Raw genomic sequence first — 16234 nt, 5'->3', positions numbered from 1 at the left:
GAATTAATTCACTATTTATTTACTACTATTATTACTCTTATTAAATTAGACTATTATTATTTAATTATAATAATAATAGTATGATTTAATAATAGTATAATTTAATAAGATTAGATTATAATTTAATAAATAATACCATTATTAAATTCACTAACAATAGAAAAAATATATTTTGTGAAGAGCAAACACTAACACGCTTGCAACGTTACGCCTGTGTTTCTAAACATTTTTGGTCCGGTGAGTAGCACTTTAAATATTGTAGGAGTCTACAACCGCCTCGGTAAATACCTAAACATGTTTGCGTTCCTATAGTTCTTCGAAAACTCTAATAGTGGTAACGAAACTAAGACTAAGTTCGATTTCGATTTAGTTCGAATGTTCNTCTGTAACGTATCATAAGCTATATCAAGAACTATTCAGTTTTTCTTTTAAATAAAAACTTTTATTAACAAACACAAACATTAAGAAATATGCAATACCCGTAACGGGATAGTGAAAACATCATAAACAACTAGAAAACCCGTAACGGGATATAAGGAAACTCAAATTCCACAATAAAACTAATCTAAAAAGAATCAACAACTCTGTCGTTCTAAATATTGACTTCTAATTTAATCGTCTGCTTTTATTTTAAGTTTATCTCTTTATGCGTTTACTTTATTTTAATTATGATTTTGCAAACCCATTATTTCTTTAATATTTTTAGACTTTACAATCGTCTGCTTTTATAAATTCTTTAATATTTTTAAACTTTACAGTCCCTTATACTTAAAATTTGACCACAGCAATAACCTGTTTTAGGACATTGTGATAATATTCTGTTTCTTTTCTTAATTGTTTCTGAAGCTGCTTGTCTAAAACAGATCTATTTTCTTTTCGTGCCAACCACACTAACATTGGTTTCTTATGTTCATTAGAATCTTCATGATTTTTTAAACAAGTTAGTAAACTAAACAAGTTTGTCACTTTGACGACGAGAACAGAAGTGCGGAAAAAAAATTACGTAGGCGTTTAGCGGCTCGGCGGGAAGTCCCCCGTAATAGACACGAAAAAATACACTGGCCAAAAACAAGCGATGGGGAATTTCCCGTTCCGTTCGATAGACGTGCACATGCATGGGTTGATTGATCTCGGGGTTGCCAACCTTATAAGAGATTTTTTTAATATTAGATATTTTTTTTAAAATTCAAAATATCACCTATTGTTTTCAGTGGGGACTCGGGGCCCTTTGTATCCACGGGGCCCTGGGCTGCAGCCCAAAAAGCCCTTAGGTAGATCCGCCCCTGCTCGGTATCAATGCCATGAGTTTCGGAAAATGTGCATGACAACTCCCATATTTTTTTCCACGATGTGTCCACATTTTCTCTTAATTTCCTGATGCCAGTTTTGCAAATTTCAAGCAACTGGGCTGCTTGGGCCAGGTCGACTGCAACTCCCTGCATTAATATTGTCACAGGAGATGTAATGGTAAAAATTTTATCCAGTATATGGAGAGACACAACAAAGTTGATATCTTGTACTCTGTGCAGCAAACCAGTCGCTTTAGTGATGGTTTCATGTTCCATGTGCGGATCTCCAATTATTCTCTTCAATATAGAAATTACAGTAGTAAAAGTCTTTAGAATAGTAGTTACAGCGTCTTTAGTCTGCTAAATCTCGTTGTCTGGACTCGCTTTAACGACCGATATTGTCAATTTCCTTGCTCTTCCACGAAAACTGCATTCCGTTTGAAGCCAGACATAAAGACGTATAAGTCTTCTAGCATATCAATGGCTCTTTTCATTTCAATCGGCGATTTACCGACTGTGTTTATCGCTAAATTAAAACGGTGATTACTGCACCAAATATATTCAGCCTTTGGTGCAACTTCCTGGATCAGTGTTTTCAAACCTTTGAAATCGCCACGCATATTGAAGCAATCGTAGCTCTGCCCAACGAGGGCTTCTAACGGAATTTTGGATTCTTTGAGAGTCTGAAGAACTATTTCTTTCATAGCCGCTCCTGTGGACGATTTGAGTGTTAATACTTTCAGTAGACGCTCAACTACTTTTGGTGGTTCATTTTGATTCGATGAATTCTCTAGGTAGCGAACGATGATAGCCATCACCTCTTTTTTGCTGACGTCTTGAGTGCAATCAATAATGAGTGACCATACCTTGTGTAGTTTAAGACTCGGAACAATTTCATTGATGATGCATAACTCCATTGCCTGGATAAGTCTGTTTTGATTGCGCCAACTCAGGAGGTTTGACGCAATGCGTTTTTTTTTCGCGATCAGCGTCTAGTTTATCCAAATCACTTTGTGCATAAGGATTATGCTTCGCTGTAACTCTGAACAAGTTCAAAAATTTACCTGATTTTGAATCGTGTCCTTGAAATGCCATCATTTCTGTTGCAGGATATTTCGCGCAATCAATCATGAAACTCACACCACGGCGATTTTGCTCAACTATAGCGTTTTGAATTGTTGCATTCCTTCTATCTATGCGCTCCCCTCGTAACCAGCGGATAACTGCCTTTTCAGCATCAGCATGTTCAATGTTTTTTTCATGCCTCATGATATCTCGCAGCCCATGCTCCATATCGCAAAGTCCTCTTTCAGTCCATACGTTGGATGCTTTGGGGCCACCAAACATTATGCAATATATGCAGTATGTCTTATGTGTAGCGGGGCTATAGGATAGCCACTTTCTGCATTTTTCGGTTCCATCTGGTAGTTTTGCTCTATACCAGGTAGTTGAAGATTGTCAGCCACTTACTCCGGAGTCTAAATGTAACTCTGTTGGTTGACATGCACCAATTTCCAACAAATGCGCTATTGAATATGAGTTCAAACGCTTTCCAGAAAAGCGTATTGGGTCATTTTCTGCCCAGATATTTTCAGTCCCAATCGTACTTTCGTCTTCACTGTTTGAACAAGACGATCTAGGAGCAAATATTCCTTTTAAAGGTTTTGAAGATGACGATTCTTTCCGTTTGGGTTCTTCTGCTGCATTGAGTGATATGCTTTTTGACTGAACTCCAAACCGCCGTCGCTAAAAAGTCAAAGGCAAAATTATTCATAACGCTTTTGTGAAACTAAGAAAAACTTTAAAAATATTCATTGTGTACTTTTATTTTTCTCACAGTTAGTTCTTTCCCCGGCCATTCTAACCAACCTAGTTTTCTGTCAACACCTGTGAAGCTTTAGCTTTCTCTTTGAAGTGAGATATTGATGATATTTTTTAAGAACATCTTAAAAATCAAAAGAGGAGCGCTAAAAATGCCTTTCCTTAAAATTGATTGTTTCTTAAAGCCTGTCATCGTATTGTTGTTGCTTACGTGCGCCTCAGTCCCATACCATAAATTATGCTCTTTATGAAATAAACCACTATTTCCAAAGATTGTGAAAGAACCACGATTGATCTTGACCGAACATTTGAGTGACGACAATCATGACACCCCTTTTTCCAAGAAAGTAGAAATTCTTGCTAGATGAGAAGAATGTGAGAATGTCAGCAATTACTAGTGGCACCCCTATTCTCTGTGGACAGGAAATAGGGTGAGGTAGATTTCCAGAATTTCCTTATGTATTTTGCTTTGCACCTGTAGTAAAGTTATGTATGCCTGAAAATGGCCAGTTGCTTCTTTTATTTATGTACTTAAAAAAAAAAATTCTTTCGTCTAAATCCCCCCCCCAAACTATTCGTTTTACTTAGTGTAAAAATTCCCCCCCCCCAAGCCTTAAGTGGGAGCATCCTGCGCCCACCTTCCCCCCCTGGGTGACATCGAAGAAAACATACCATGGCACGAAAAATTATGTTCCTTTTATTTGGTCACTTATTTTTTTGCTAACAATCTGATTCATTATTCTAGCATCCAATGTCATTATTCATTTCACAAGTAAAAATTTATAAACATGCGCAAGCGCGGAACCCATGCGATTGGCGAATGTGAAGCAGCAAGAATTATCTTTTGTATAATTGGGAAATCCTGATAACTTTTGGAAATTAAACTTTATAAGGAGAAGAAAAATATTAAGAAAATATAACTGAACTGTTAAATTGTTTTTAAAAATGCATTAATAAATAGGGGGAGAAATAATTTTTTTTCCGCCCCGCGGTTATAATTACGTGGCTTTTGCATGCGTGTTTTTTGTTTTGTTCTTGTTTTAAATTTTGACAGACCATCAGTTTATGAGTGATCAAATACAGCTCTCAAGTTGATCCTTACAAGTAAGGTTAATAGTAAAACCGGCTTTTACCTCTCCAAAGAAACCGATCTTTTAAACGAATATTTTCCTTGTTATATATTTATTTATTTATTCTTTATCATCTATCTTTTATGATCATACGATGGTTTCTTGACATAATCTATTAATGAATAAATATCTGTTTGATATAATATTTTTATTTTGTATGATAAAAAGTGTTTCAACTATTAGATCTTAAAATCTGAATTGAGTGTTATTTTGTAAAATTTAGCATTTATTCTGAGTATTATCTTCTTTTATAAACAATATTCATATTTAATTATTTTCTTTTTACCTAAACATCTTGTTAAAGAATAATTACAAAGTTGTTATTAAAAACATTGTTAAAGAATAATTACAAAGTTGTTATTAAAAACAAGACAAAATGTGTACGTGTAACTGTTTAATAATTATTAAATCATGAAAAATTAATTACTAATTATTACCAAAATACTATTTCATAGAATGATGTTAAAGTTGAAAAAAAAATGTGTTTTATTCCCAATGCCCAATGTGACTATGAATTATACCTTTTAAGTTACTCCGTTCAATGATTTTTTTATAGTTTTTTTAAGTTTCTCATGTGCAATTATTTATGTGTAGACACTGATACAGAAATCTTTTCAAATGGTCTTCAAGTCTTGGCCACAGCTAGACAAGTGAGAAACTAGAAAGAAATTGTCGAATCTGGTCATAAGATTCTATTTTAACCACTAAGTATTGGAAACAGAAAGCATGAGTGCTAAATAAAACTACATAGAGTGGGATAAAGTCAGAAACTCAAGTCCCCTTTCTTGGTCAAGTCACTATATGTTTTTAAATATTTATTCCATCACAATAATTTGGCTATTTCAATGAGTGCTAATAGGTAGTAATCTGAAAATATCCCTGGAGTAAGCAGATCTCGGTTGTTATCAGGTTTTAATTTGTAAAAACAGAGAAGATTTCAATGTTGGTACCTACACCAAAGTAATCAACGAGTTTTGACGATTTCTGGGCAGTGAGGGGATTGGAATATTTTTTAAAAAACATCACAGATGGGTATCAACTTAGAGTATAACATGTAAATTTCAAAAACTTGCAAAGAACAGAAAAAGAATTGCAGCGCTACATTTAAAATAAAATACACTTGAACTCCTTTGATACAAAAACCTAGAGATTGAGACAATTTGTTTGTAAATCCGGAGTCTGCAAAAATCATACTCAAAAATTTAATAGAAATATAACACTCTAATGAATTAGGCATTATGCTGAAGAATGTACTGCAAATACTCTGAATTTGCTCAAATTGGTGCAATGTCTATTTTTAAAACAAGATAGCAAATGTTTAAACTCATAAGCTTAGACTAGGTAGAATATCTTGTCGTTTTTTGCTTGAATTTTAAAAATTTGCTCACTGATAGTGAACTCTGTTTTAAGTATGAAACCATTTTACTTAAGCTTCTTAATTCTTATTCTCATTTTTAAAAGTTGTTTTCTGAATTTTGCAATAATTTTTTTGTTAGCTTCTAGGCAATCATTTATGAATTTCATATTTGCAGACATTCAAAACATGTAACAAATATTTCTGATAAATTTTCTTGAAAAATAAATACAGCATGGTGTAATTTACAATGACTCCAATGTTTAAAAAAAACTAAAAATGATCTATTACAAACATTACGTATTGTTGTGTTATGTCTCCCACACCCAGCTTTTTATTTATGACTAAATATTATTAATTCAAAAAATTAGAGCTCTGCTCTTAACGACTGAGTTTATATAGGCTTTTTATCTTTAAACAAATTATTTATTAAAGATCTCCTTGTTAAACTCAAAATCTTATGAAATCATGATTCAAAATAAAGGAGTAAATATTTATTATTGTTTTGTTTATTATGCTATGTTGTGGTCAGAAAAGTCTCAGACTTTTTAAATTTCTGAGGTTGGTAGCTCTGTAGGAGAAAAAAAAATTGAGATTATGGGATGGATAAAACATTTCATGTTCTACTTTTTATTTTCTTGATCTATTTTCTCTCCATATTAGCATTTTTCAAAGATAGTTTCTTTTATTACTTTTGAAGATAGTTGCTATTGCTTTTATTCATTTTAAGACTTCACTTAACAATTTTAGCTACTATCTCTGGTACTCAGTAAATGGCATATTTTTTTGAGAAAAATGATTTTGAAGTTTTCTGGGATTGTAAGGGTTGTAACAAAAATGTAAAATTTGAATACTTGGATATTTTTTCTGATTATTAAACTTGTATTATATTGTTATAATGAAGTCACCTTTTAAGTAAAAAAAATCTTTTTCATAATCTTATAGAGCCTTAACTCATTAATCCAGTGATGTAACTGAAGAATCTCATATCATGACTAAATAGATGTTATTCTTATGTTACTATATAGATTTGTAATGCTAATAATATTGATGATAGTTTAAATTTAAAAAAATTTCAATTTGCCATAAAGGTTTTTCCTCTTACATCAAAATTTTGGCATGTTTTACCACTTGCCTACACTATTGCAAAAGGAGAGTAGGGGAAAAGTCAAGCGAAAGAGTAAACAAAATTCAGCATTTATGACATCAAGCCAAACTATTTGGATAAAAAAGGATTGAATTATTCAAATTCTTTACTTTTTTATGCATTTGAATAAGATTGAATTTATTTTTTCAGTAGCCTTTCCTTTCTACTACTTTGATGATATTAACATTTTTGTGAACTAAAAAACAATTATTTTTGCTTAGTTAAATATGGAGAGAAAAAATTCCTTTGTACTCTATTTTAATTTAATGAAAAATTTTAATTTTTATATCTACTTAAAACTTCATCAAAAATTTGGTTCAAATTTTTGTAAATTAAAAACATGTGAATAATATATATTTGTTTTGTATAATACAGTTTTAAGAAATGAAAGCTAGAAAGATGCTCTTCCTTATTTTTACCGTTGTTTTAAGTTTTTGTACTGCAGTACCTCATCCAGAAAGTGGAAAACGAGTAGTAGACAAGGTAAAATATATTCTTTGTACTTGACTCTTTAAACCATTAATTGTTTATTATATTACATGTTTACCAATTAATTATTATGTATAAGTTTTCAATAATCATGGTATTTTTTAATAAAGCATTTTTTTTTCTCAGGAATTTGTTTAGTTAAAACTCTTTGTGAATAGACAATAATATATATGATTTCCTACTCTATTATCTATTTTCATCAGTTAATCTTGTTTAATTTTGTGGTACTGTGAAACCTATCAAGTTGACTACTCTTGTAAAATGACCTCTATTATCAAGAATCAGAATTATCCGATAAAATAAAATAGATTGAAACTGTTATAATCTAACCATCTGTCTCTCTTATATGTTGACCACTGACTTAAGTTAAATTTGTCTAGAAATATTATCGAATGCTATTCTAAACTCTTTGTGAATTGACTGAGATAGATGAAAATTTCCATTGCTATTATGTTATAAACTGAAATTTCTCTGATTAAGGGTAATAAAATTAAAAGCTAACCTAACCTCCATTGTGAGTTGATCCTGTGAGTTAAGAATTTTTGTAACCAGTAGATTAGTAAGTATAACATATTGAAGTAAATGTTATGTTTTCCAGTTGCATATATGTTCTTGTGTATTGGTGTTTTAAGAAATTATTTGATATAAATAAAACGAACGAAGACTGCTGTTAAATAATTTTATTTCAATTGATGATTCCTTAAAATTAGCATTTATTGATATATTTTAGCCATTGAGTAATCAAGAGCATTATGGTGATAATGAAGTACACAATAAGGAATATGATCACGAGGCTTTTCTTGGAGAAGAAGAAGCAAGGAAATTTGAGCAACTCACACCTGAAGAAAGTAAAGAAAGGCTTGGAAAAATAGTTGATAAAATTGACAAAGACAAAGTGAGTTTTGCTGTGAAAAATTTGTGTAACAAGTATTTTTGATTTTTAAGTTTTCAAAAATACAAACTTCAAAAAAGGACACGTCACTAAATGACGTCATACTTGTAGTAAAATTGTGCTAGAAATACTTTTAAATATTAAATTTTTTCTTGTGCTGAATCTCTTAATTACAAGACAGTAGTTGATAAACTTTAGGACTAAATTTTATTAAGGGTTTAAGTCTGTCATATCTTTATTAACTGTATCTCTAATTTAATTAAATGAAATTGACCGAGTCTATAATTTATCTTAGTATTTTTTAAGCTGAAGCAAACAACATGTGGCCACAACATATAAATACTTGAAAACTTATAAGATGACTTGGTATATATGCTAAAAGGGATTAAATATTAGTTAAATTGAAAAAAAAGTTGTTGTTTTTTTTCACCTTTATTGCTCTTAATTAACGCTTGAAACAGCAAAAATATTGATTAAATTAAAACACTTGGCAGGCATGAAATAATTAGTAATGTATTTATATTTGTGGTAAAATTGTCTAAGAAATATTTCTAAAAGATATTTCTTTCCTTTTTTTTTTATTCCTTTACATAGGCTTTATTTCTTAACTATATTAAAGTTAGTTTGTCAGCATTAATTCATAATATACTTCATTCATCTGTGTCTTATACAGGGGGTTATTTTAAAGTACTTGTATGTGCTATGTTTTTATTGAATAATTTTTTATAATTTAGGGATGCGTAATTAGTGGCATTTAAAAGGTAAATGTATAGCCCATTACCTTCCACTTGAAAACGTAATTATTGTGAGAAATGTAATAGCTGCTATTCAAAGTGAGAAAAAAAAATTTTTAAACATTAAAATTCTGAAATATAGGGAAACTAATTAAATTTTGATTTGTGTTTAAAAAATTTTTTTTTAAAAAACGTTCAACTGAGATATACTTAAAACAAATATAGTTCAGATATTTGTTTAAATATTAAATATAATAAAGAAAGCAATAAAATTGATAATTAAACAAATAAAGTTAAATTCTGCTATAATTTAATTTCTCTAAAAATGACAATGTGTGCAAAATTTGAAAGAAATAATTAATTCAAAAAGATAATGCTTTTACTTGGTAAATATTATTTATAATTTTGTCTTTTACTTTTTATAACTCTTTAACATTGCTGTCCCCGAAAACTAAAGAAGAAAAAATTCAACCTTTCTAATATGGGTTGAATTTTTTTATTATTATTAAAGTTCCATGAGCTGAAATGAAAAAAAAAAAAAACTCTTACTTGAAAAGTTATTTTTCTTTGGAATAGAGTAGCAGTTATAATATTAAACCTGTTGGGTGTTGATAAGAGTGAATAATGCCAGATTACTTTACAGCACTCTCACAACTCCTTCAATTCATATTATCTTTTTCTTTCTTTTTATTCTTTTCTTACTGATAATTTAACTTTTTTGAGTTATTTCTTAAAAAGTGAGACTTAAGATGTCAAAATGTCATGTCATTATCAGCTTCAAATAGGAAATTTAAAAAAAAAGAAAAATTTTTAGTTAGTAAAACTTCTTAACTTCTACAATAGAAAATTAATTGGAAATATGAATTTTCTCATGACAAGTTTGAAATAAGAAGGGTGTACTGTAATTACGTAAACTAATATTTTAGAAAATTATAAGCATATTTTATGCACTGCAAATTCAGCTAGAAGAACAGAATAAAAATAAAATTATCAATTCTTAGGATAGACTTTATGCTAGGAATTGTTTTTAAACTTTTTCTTCTATTAACTGTCAATGAATTTTTTGTCCTATTTTAATTTATTTTGCAAACATATGTTTGTAAACTTTATCTCAATAATTATTTTAAGATTTTTTTTATTTAAATATTACTCATACAAAATATAACAACTTGTTTGCACAAGGATGTTCTTTTATCTTACTGAAAATTATTTTAAATAATTTAAAATTCTTTTTTTCAAATGTGTGCATAAATTTTAGAATTCGGTATTTATTTATTTTTTTTTTTTTAATCAATGACAGTTTTTCAAGCTTCAATTTGTGATATTGTTGTGTTATATTAATTTTCCTCACTGACATAGAATATTATAACTGTGCATTAAATCCCATCTCTACTAAAAATTTTAATGTTCCTAATTTGTGGAAACAAAAATTCCTCTCCAATTTCAATTTCTTAATTTTCAGATGTTATTGACCTTCAAAGTATATATTGAAATGAGACTGGGTTGGAGCTTTTAAGGAAGGAAGTTAAAATTTGGGGTTTAACACAACTTGTGTGTCTGTCTTAGCTAATGTTTTCTAGTGGATTGTTTAATTGAGAAAGAAAATTAAATTTTATGTTATTTATTATAATCTTAAATATAGTTACATTTCTAATTAATTTTAGATTCTAACAGCATGATGGTGACAATGTGGTCAGCATTACACACCAGCCGCCTTTACTTCCCAGACATGCTATTAACTATTGATCTTTGAAGTTGAATGGGCTTCAAGCCACCACCAGAGATCAAACCTTAGTTATTCCTTACAACAATCCTGTGCCTTAACCACTCAGCCATTAGGGCTCACATCCAACTCAATAATGCAATATTAAAAATTTTGTTTTTGCGATTCTCTCTCTTCTTTTTGGATGTTTTATAATACTTGCGATTTGTCACATCATTACTTTCTCTGTCTTTTATTATTAATTGTAAAAAAAAATTTTCCTTTTAGGACAGTTTTGTGTCAGAAAGTGAATTGAAAGAATGGATCAAATATACTCAAATGAAATACATCATGGAAGACGTTGATAGGCAGTGGGATCAATATAATTCAGATCAGAACCAAAACCTTAATTGGGAAACTTATAAAAAGGTTACTTACAGTTTCATAGATGGTAAGTATTTTTAAATTCAAATAACACTCTGCCTAAGTAGCCTCACTGTATCATTATTTCTGTAATAAGCCTATAATTATTTCCTCTGGAACCGGTAATATAATATGTGGTCCAATTTGAATATTATGGGTCAATATATAGGGCCACGTTGTAGTACATAATATTAACTTCGAATTTCCTCATTTTAACGCTATTATATATATACATACCTAGTAACCTGTAATTGTATTCTGTAAATTTCTCTTTATTAGTTATTAGTGTTTTGTGACATATTTCTTTAACAATAAATTATATTAGTTTCTTAGAGATTTTTTTATTATTCTAAATATCATTTTGCAAAGCTTTTTACTGCATACATAATGATTTTTAATTAAATAAGCAAAAAGTTAAGTATTTTATATTAAAAAAAATTCAATTCTAAAATTTATTTAGCCAAAAAGCAAATCATTTTTTAATTATTCAAAATATCATTTTACAAAGCTTTTTACTGCATTCATAGTGATTTTTAAATAAGCAAAAAGTATTCTATATATTTTTTTTCAATTCTGAAATTTATTTTGTCAAAAAGCAAAATAATTCAAGCTCATGTTATTTGTCCATACATAATTTCTGTTCTTAATTTCTTCTGTAGAAGACAAAGATGATGGTGATGATAGTGACATGAAAACATATAAAGAAATGATGCAGCGTGACAAGCGTCGATGGGAAACTGCTGACAAAAATAAAGATAATCAGTTGTCCAAGGAAGAATTTACTGATTTTCTCCATCCTGAAGAATCTGCTCACATGCATGATGTAGTCATTGTGGAAACTCTGGAAGACATTGACAAAGATAATGATGGAAAAATTTCTTTGAAAGAATACATAGGTTTATTTTTATCCATTTTAATTTAATTGAATGGTTGCAAATATGTACTTGACAGGGTTTGTATAGCTAGTTTGTTTCCATTCAGGTTTACTGTCCTCTTATCTGTTTTTTTTATGAACTTTTTTTTTGCTCATGGAGTTTTCTGAAATATTTTAGTGTAAGACCAGACTAAGATCTAACTATCAAAGGTGTTATTAAGAGGAAGGAGGGTTATCTCCTACCCCCAAATTTAGAAATTGTTCAGAATTTTGATACTAAAAATCCTCCTCTAGCCTTCCTCCCGATAAGACATTTTGCCAACTTCAAGAGATGATGTCACTGCTATTTAGAAATTAACTAAGGTGTTTGTTACAAGGATGCATCAATTATTGTTAGATTTTGGAACAAATTTCATATCATAATTGGAACCAAAGCCTTAAATTTCATTATGTATGTCAATTGTGTTTCTTTTTATTATTTTGTCAAATTCACTTGTATTGTAAACTTATCATAAGATAAACTGTGTGTTGTAGTCAAGGTTGAAACTTTAATGTTTGTTTTTCCATTTCAGGAGATATGTACAGTGGAAGTGAAGAAGATGAGCCAGACTGGGTTAAAAATGAGAGAGAACAGTTCTCCACTTATAGGGATAAAAACAAGGATGGTGTCATGGATAAAGAAGAGGTTCAAGAATGGATACTGCCAAGTGATTACAATGATAGTGAAGCTGAAGCAAAACACTTGATTTATGAATCTGATGAAAACAAAGTATGTAATTCATTCTGCAGTTCCCCATCCATCAACTGGGGGAGAAATGTTTTATTAAATTATGTTTTTTAACGAGACCTACAGTTGTGTATAGTTCATCCACCCTTAAAAGACATTTGGAGTGTTCACTTCAATGCAAGGTTGTCACTTAGCTCTCATATTCTCACTGCCAGAAACCTCTTTTAATGCATTGCTTACTTTTATTTATGCCACAATTTCTCCTCCTGTCTTCTCACCATGGGTTTATTTTATGTTTTTATGGTTAAAACCATTATTTATTAAAGAAAATATTATTTTTATTGGATACATTATTTATAGATATTTTAGAGTGTGTGAAGCATTATCATTTTCATGAAACAATTGGCAGTTAAATGTTCTTTCATGGATGCATGCATCATCTAAAAGTAAAATGTTTCTTTTCCCTGCAAGAATATTTTTATAGTACTCACTTGAGATAATTTTGCACTCTATTTTAAAACTTATTTTTTTTAAATTAGAACAATCAAAGAGAGATATTAAAATCAACTTTATGTTGAAGTTATAAATAACTGCATCCAAAACAAACTTTTTATAAAAAAAAAAAGTAAGAAACTAGGGGTATATGATTAGAAATTGTATTTGGGGGGGGGGCATGCTTAAAGTATTAAAAGTAATACTGTGGGCATGTATAGAAGCTTAGTCATTTGTTTTCAGTGTTATCAAACTTTAGAAATATATTCAGACAGCGCAAAAAAAAAATTCTCTCTTTATCCCTAAAAGACTAAATCCTGATTATTTTTATAGTTTATTCCTAGGTTTTTGTTAACATCACTAATGCCTTTAGTCAATAAAAACACCAAGTGCTACTGCAATTAACTTACTTTTACTATTATTCTTTTAGGATGGAAAGTTATCAAAAGAAGAAATACTGAACAGTTATGATCTGTTTGTCGGAAGTCAAGCGACAGATTTTGGCGGAGCTTTAAACCGCCATGATGAATTTTAATCTATTTGGCCACTAAAATGTCTCAAGTCAAAGTATTTATCATAGCAGTATGAATATTTGTGATGTTGTTAATGTTGATAATCCAATGGAGCTTAATAAAATATCCCCCTTTTTATATTTTATTTGCTTTCAATATGAACTTGATTATAATCTGTGAAATAAGTTAAACTTTAGTTTAATTTTGCCTCATTTATAAAACTGTGATTAAAGTTATAATTAAAATCTAAGCGTGTGTTAAAATTTTATATACTTCTCTTATTAATAATTGGAGAATAGTGCTGGCCGTGCAGATATATGAAAGATAATGAAAAATTGTCTCAATATATATGTATATTAAAATAAAAATACTATAATTTAATTCCTAGTTTATGTTAAAATTTTCTGAATAAAGTGCTATCTAATTTGTTAATTTATCTTTTAATAGCAATTATCAACATTTTTGACTCTTTAATTAAGTAATTAGTTACCTGGAAATAAAAAGTAAACGGATGAAAAATAAACTAGATTATAAAATTTATCAACATGTATTGAAAAATTAAATAGTTACTACGGTTAAAAATTTTACCCTCCTTTACAATTTTAAAATATTTTATAATTTAACTCTATGTTTAGAGAATTAAAATGTTAATATAACTTAACAATAACACAACTGCTACTTAAGTTGACTTTAACTTACTGTTAATTTTATTTTAACTATCTATTAAATGAGATTATGACTAGAAGTAAAGTATTCACAGCTCAAAAGTATATCTATGATCCTATGGGGCCGTTCAAAAAGTACGTACATCCCGAAGGAGGGGGGGATTTGCTATTTTGCACGATGAGGGGGAGGTATTATACAAAGTATGTACATTATAAGCGTACACCAAATTTAAATTTGACTTTTTCCTACACATGTATTATACATACGTTTGTTCCTGTATTTTTTTTCACACGGCAACCACTTGTTAGAATGAGTAAATCAGTTCTCAAAAAAAGTTTTCTCGCAAAATAAAAAAATTGCAAACACCAAACTTTCCCAGATTGGTGATATTTCCCCGTTGGATGTTATTGTTTAAATAATTTAAATGAATAAATTATTTTAAATAAATATTTAATTTTATATAAAACATGATTATTTTAATTTTTATGAAAAAAGGGGGTAGACTAATAAAATGTACGTGGGGGGGAGAACTTATGTACGAAAGGGGGAGGGGTTAAAATTTCTCTATTTTTGTGTATACATACTTTTTGAACGACCCATATCTTGTTTTCATTTTATTTGAAGTATAGTTTCTATATCAAAAGGAATGTGTGAATTAAATAAAATGCATTTATTTATTTATGTTATTTGTCAGGCCGTTTTAATATTGAATTAATTTTTTTTGTATGATATTTATAGTGATAATTATTAACTACTTCAAGTGTTATTTATTTCAACACTGATACCACCAAATTTGTTGGTTAGATTACTTTATATACAGTAATAATCTTTTTATACTATTAAAAATATAAAACTAAGGATTGGAAATGTTTGTTAAAAAAAATAATGAGTGTTACTTTATTTCTTCAATAAAACATTACAATTTAGAATTATTCGTTTATTGAATATATTAAGATATAAGAAGCAAAGGCAGTTCAAGTAATAGTTCAGCTGAATTCATTTCATTTTAATTGCATCACCCTGACCACGTTTAGAAATCTCATAATTTCACACAATTTATGGAAAGTATTGTTTCAAAGGACAATTTTTATTATTAAATTTTATAGGCAGCTAGATTTTGCTTAATTTGCTCTTTTAATTAATATCTCGCCCCCTCTCCATTGTGGTTTTAATTTTTTTTTTGAATTTGTCTTTTTATGTGTTAATATTATTCAAGATTTGCTTTTTATTCAGCCTAATACAAAATTTTTTCAAATTTGGTTATATTTCACAACTTTTCGTAAAATTTCTTGAACTAGCTATATTTTGTATTTCTTTGATTCTTTCAAAAATTTTAAATTTATAAAAGATTAAAAAATTACAAATATTTTGTATGTGATATTTCCAGATATTTTGAATAGCATATTTTTTTCTTCAATAATGATTTTTAAAAAACACTTTTTATTAGATTAAATTTTGTTTTTAATCAGTACCAAATACTAAAAAAATCAATTACCATGTTTGCACATGCATGTACGTTTCAATGTATGAAACTGCGATGATTGCACATTTTTATGCCTATTTATTTTAATTCTCAAATATTAATTTATGATACTTATAAATTTCTATGAAAATTTATTTCCTAGTCAAGATAAAACTTAATTTAAAAATTATTACTCTTATTTGTATTGGTGAAATGTACCCAGTTCATTTTTCAATATGTAGCCTTTATTTTACTTGTGTGTATGTATTTACTTATTTAAACAATGGCAATATTCATTTTGGAATTATGATGCTTGCCAATTTATACTTTTATACAAAACTTTTGAATGTTTAATACGTATTTTTGTAATAGAAACTGTTTTCCACTGCTTAAATTTTATATAAATAAAGCTATAAAACTCACTTAGCCTGATTTTCATTCATGACATTTTTTTTTTATTTCCAATGAGCTGCACAATCGGTCTTGCCGATGAGCAGACCTAGTGTGTTCTCCAGAGGTG

General features: G+C 29.0%; 1 protein-coding gene across 2 annotated transcripts; it reads left to right on the top strand.

Moving 5' to 3' along the window:
• Positions 1-3793: 3793 nt before the first annotated feature.
• On the top strand, positions 3794-16136 carry LOC107455788 (calumenin-A). 2 transcript variants are annotated; one of them, XM_016073493.4, is made up of 7 exons: positions 3794-4214; positions 7117-7224; positions 7961-8125; positions 10847-11009; positions 11641-11877; positions 12428-12624; positions 13505-16136. In XM_016073493.4, exons 2-7 carry the CDS (start codon positions 7126-7128, stop codon positions 13607-13609), a joined length of 966 nt encoding a protein of 321 aa, XP_015928979.1. In that variant the 5' UTR covers positions 3794-4214; positions 7117-7125; the 3' UTR covers positions 13610-16136. The 2 variants fall into 2 exon arrangements, with proteins under 2 accessions (XP_015928979.1, XP_015928981.1); XM_016073495.3 differs by having other exon boundaries at positions 4088-4219.
• The last annotated feature ends 98 nt before the right edge of the window (positions 16137-16234 follow it).

The sequence above is a fragment of the Parasteatoda tepidariorum genome, chromosome 1 (genome assembly GCF_043381705.1).
Source record: "Parasteatoda tepidariorum isolate YZ-2023 chromosome 1, CAS_Ptep_4.0, whole genome shotgun sequence".
Taxonomy (NCBI): Eukaryota; Metazoa; Arthropoda; class Arachnida; order Araneae; family Theridiidae; genus Parasteatoda; species Parasteatoda tepidariorum.
The sequence above is the reverse complement of the archived record's forward strand: the minus strand, read 5'-3'. Positions and strand labels throughout refer to the sequence as shown.

Coding starts and splice junctions, on each gene's coding strand:
- LOC107455788 (XM_016073493.4), top strand. CDS start 7,126: ATGAAAGCTAGAAAGATGCTCTTCCTTATTTTTACCGTTGTTTTAAGT. Junction 11,878..12,427: donor TTCTTTGAAAGAATACATAG/GTTTATTTTTAT, acceptor TTTCCATTTCAG/GAGATATGTACAGTGGAAGT. Junction 12,625..13,504: donor ATGAATCTGATGAAAACAAA/GTATGTAATTCA, acceptor TTATTCTTTTAG/GATGGAAAGTTATCAAAAGA.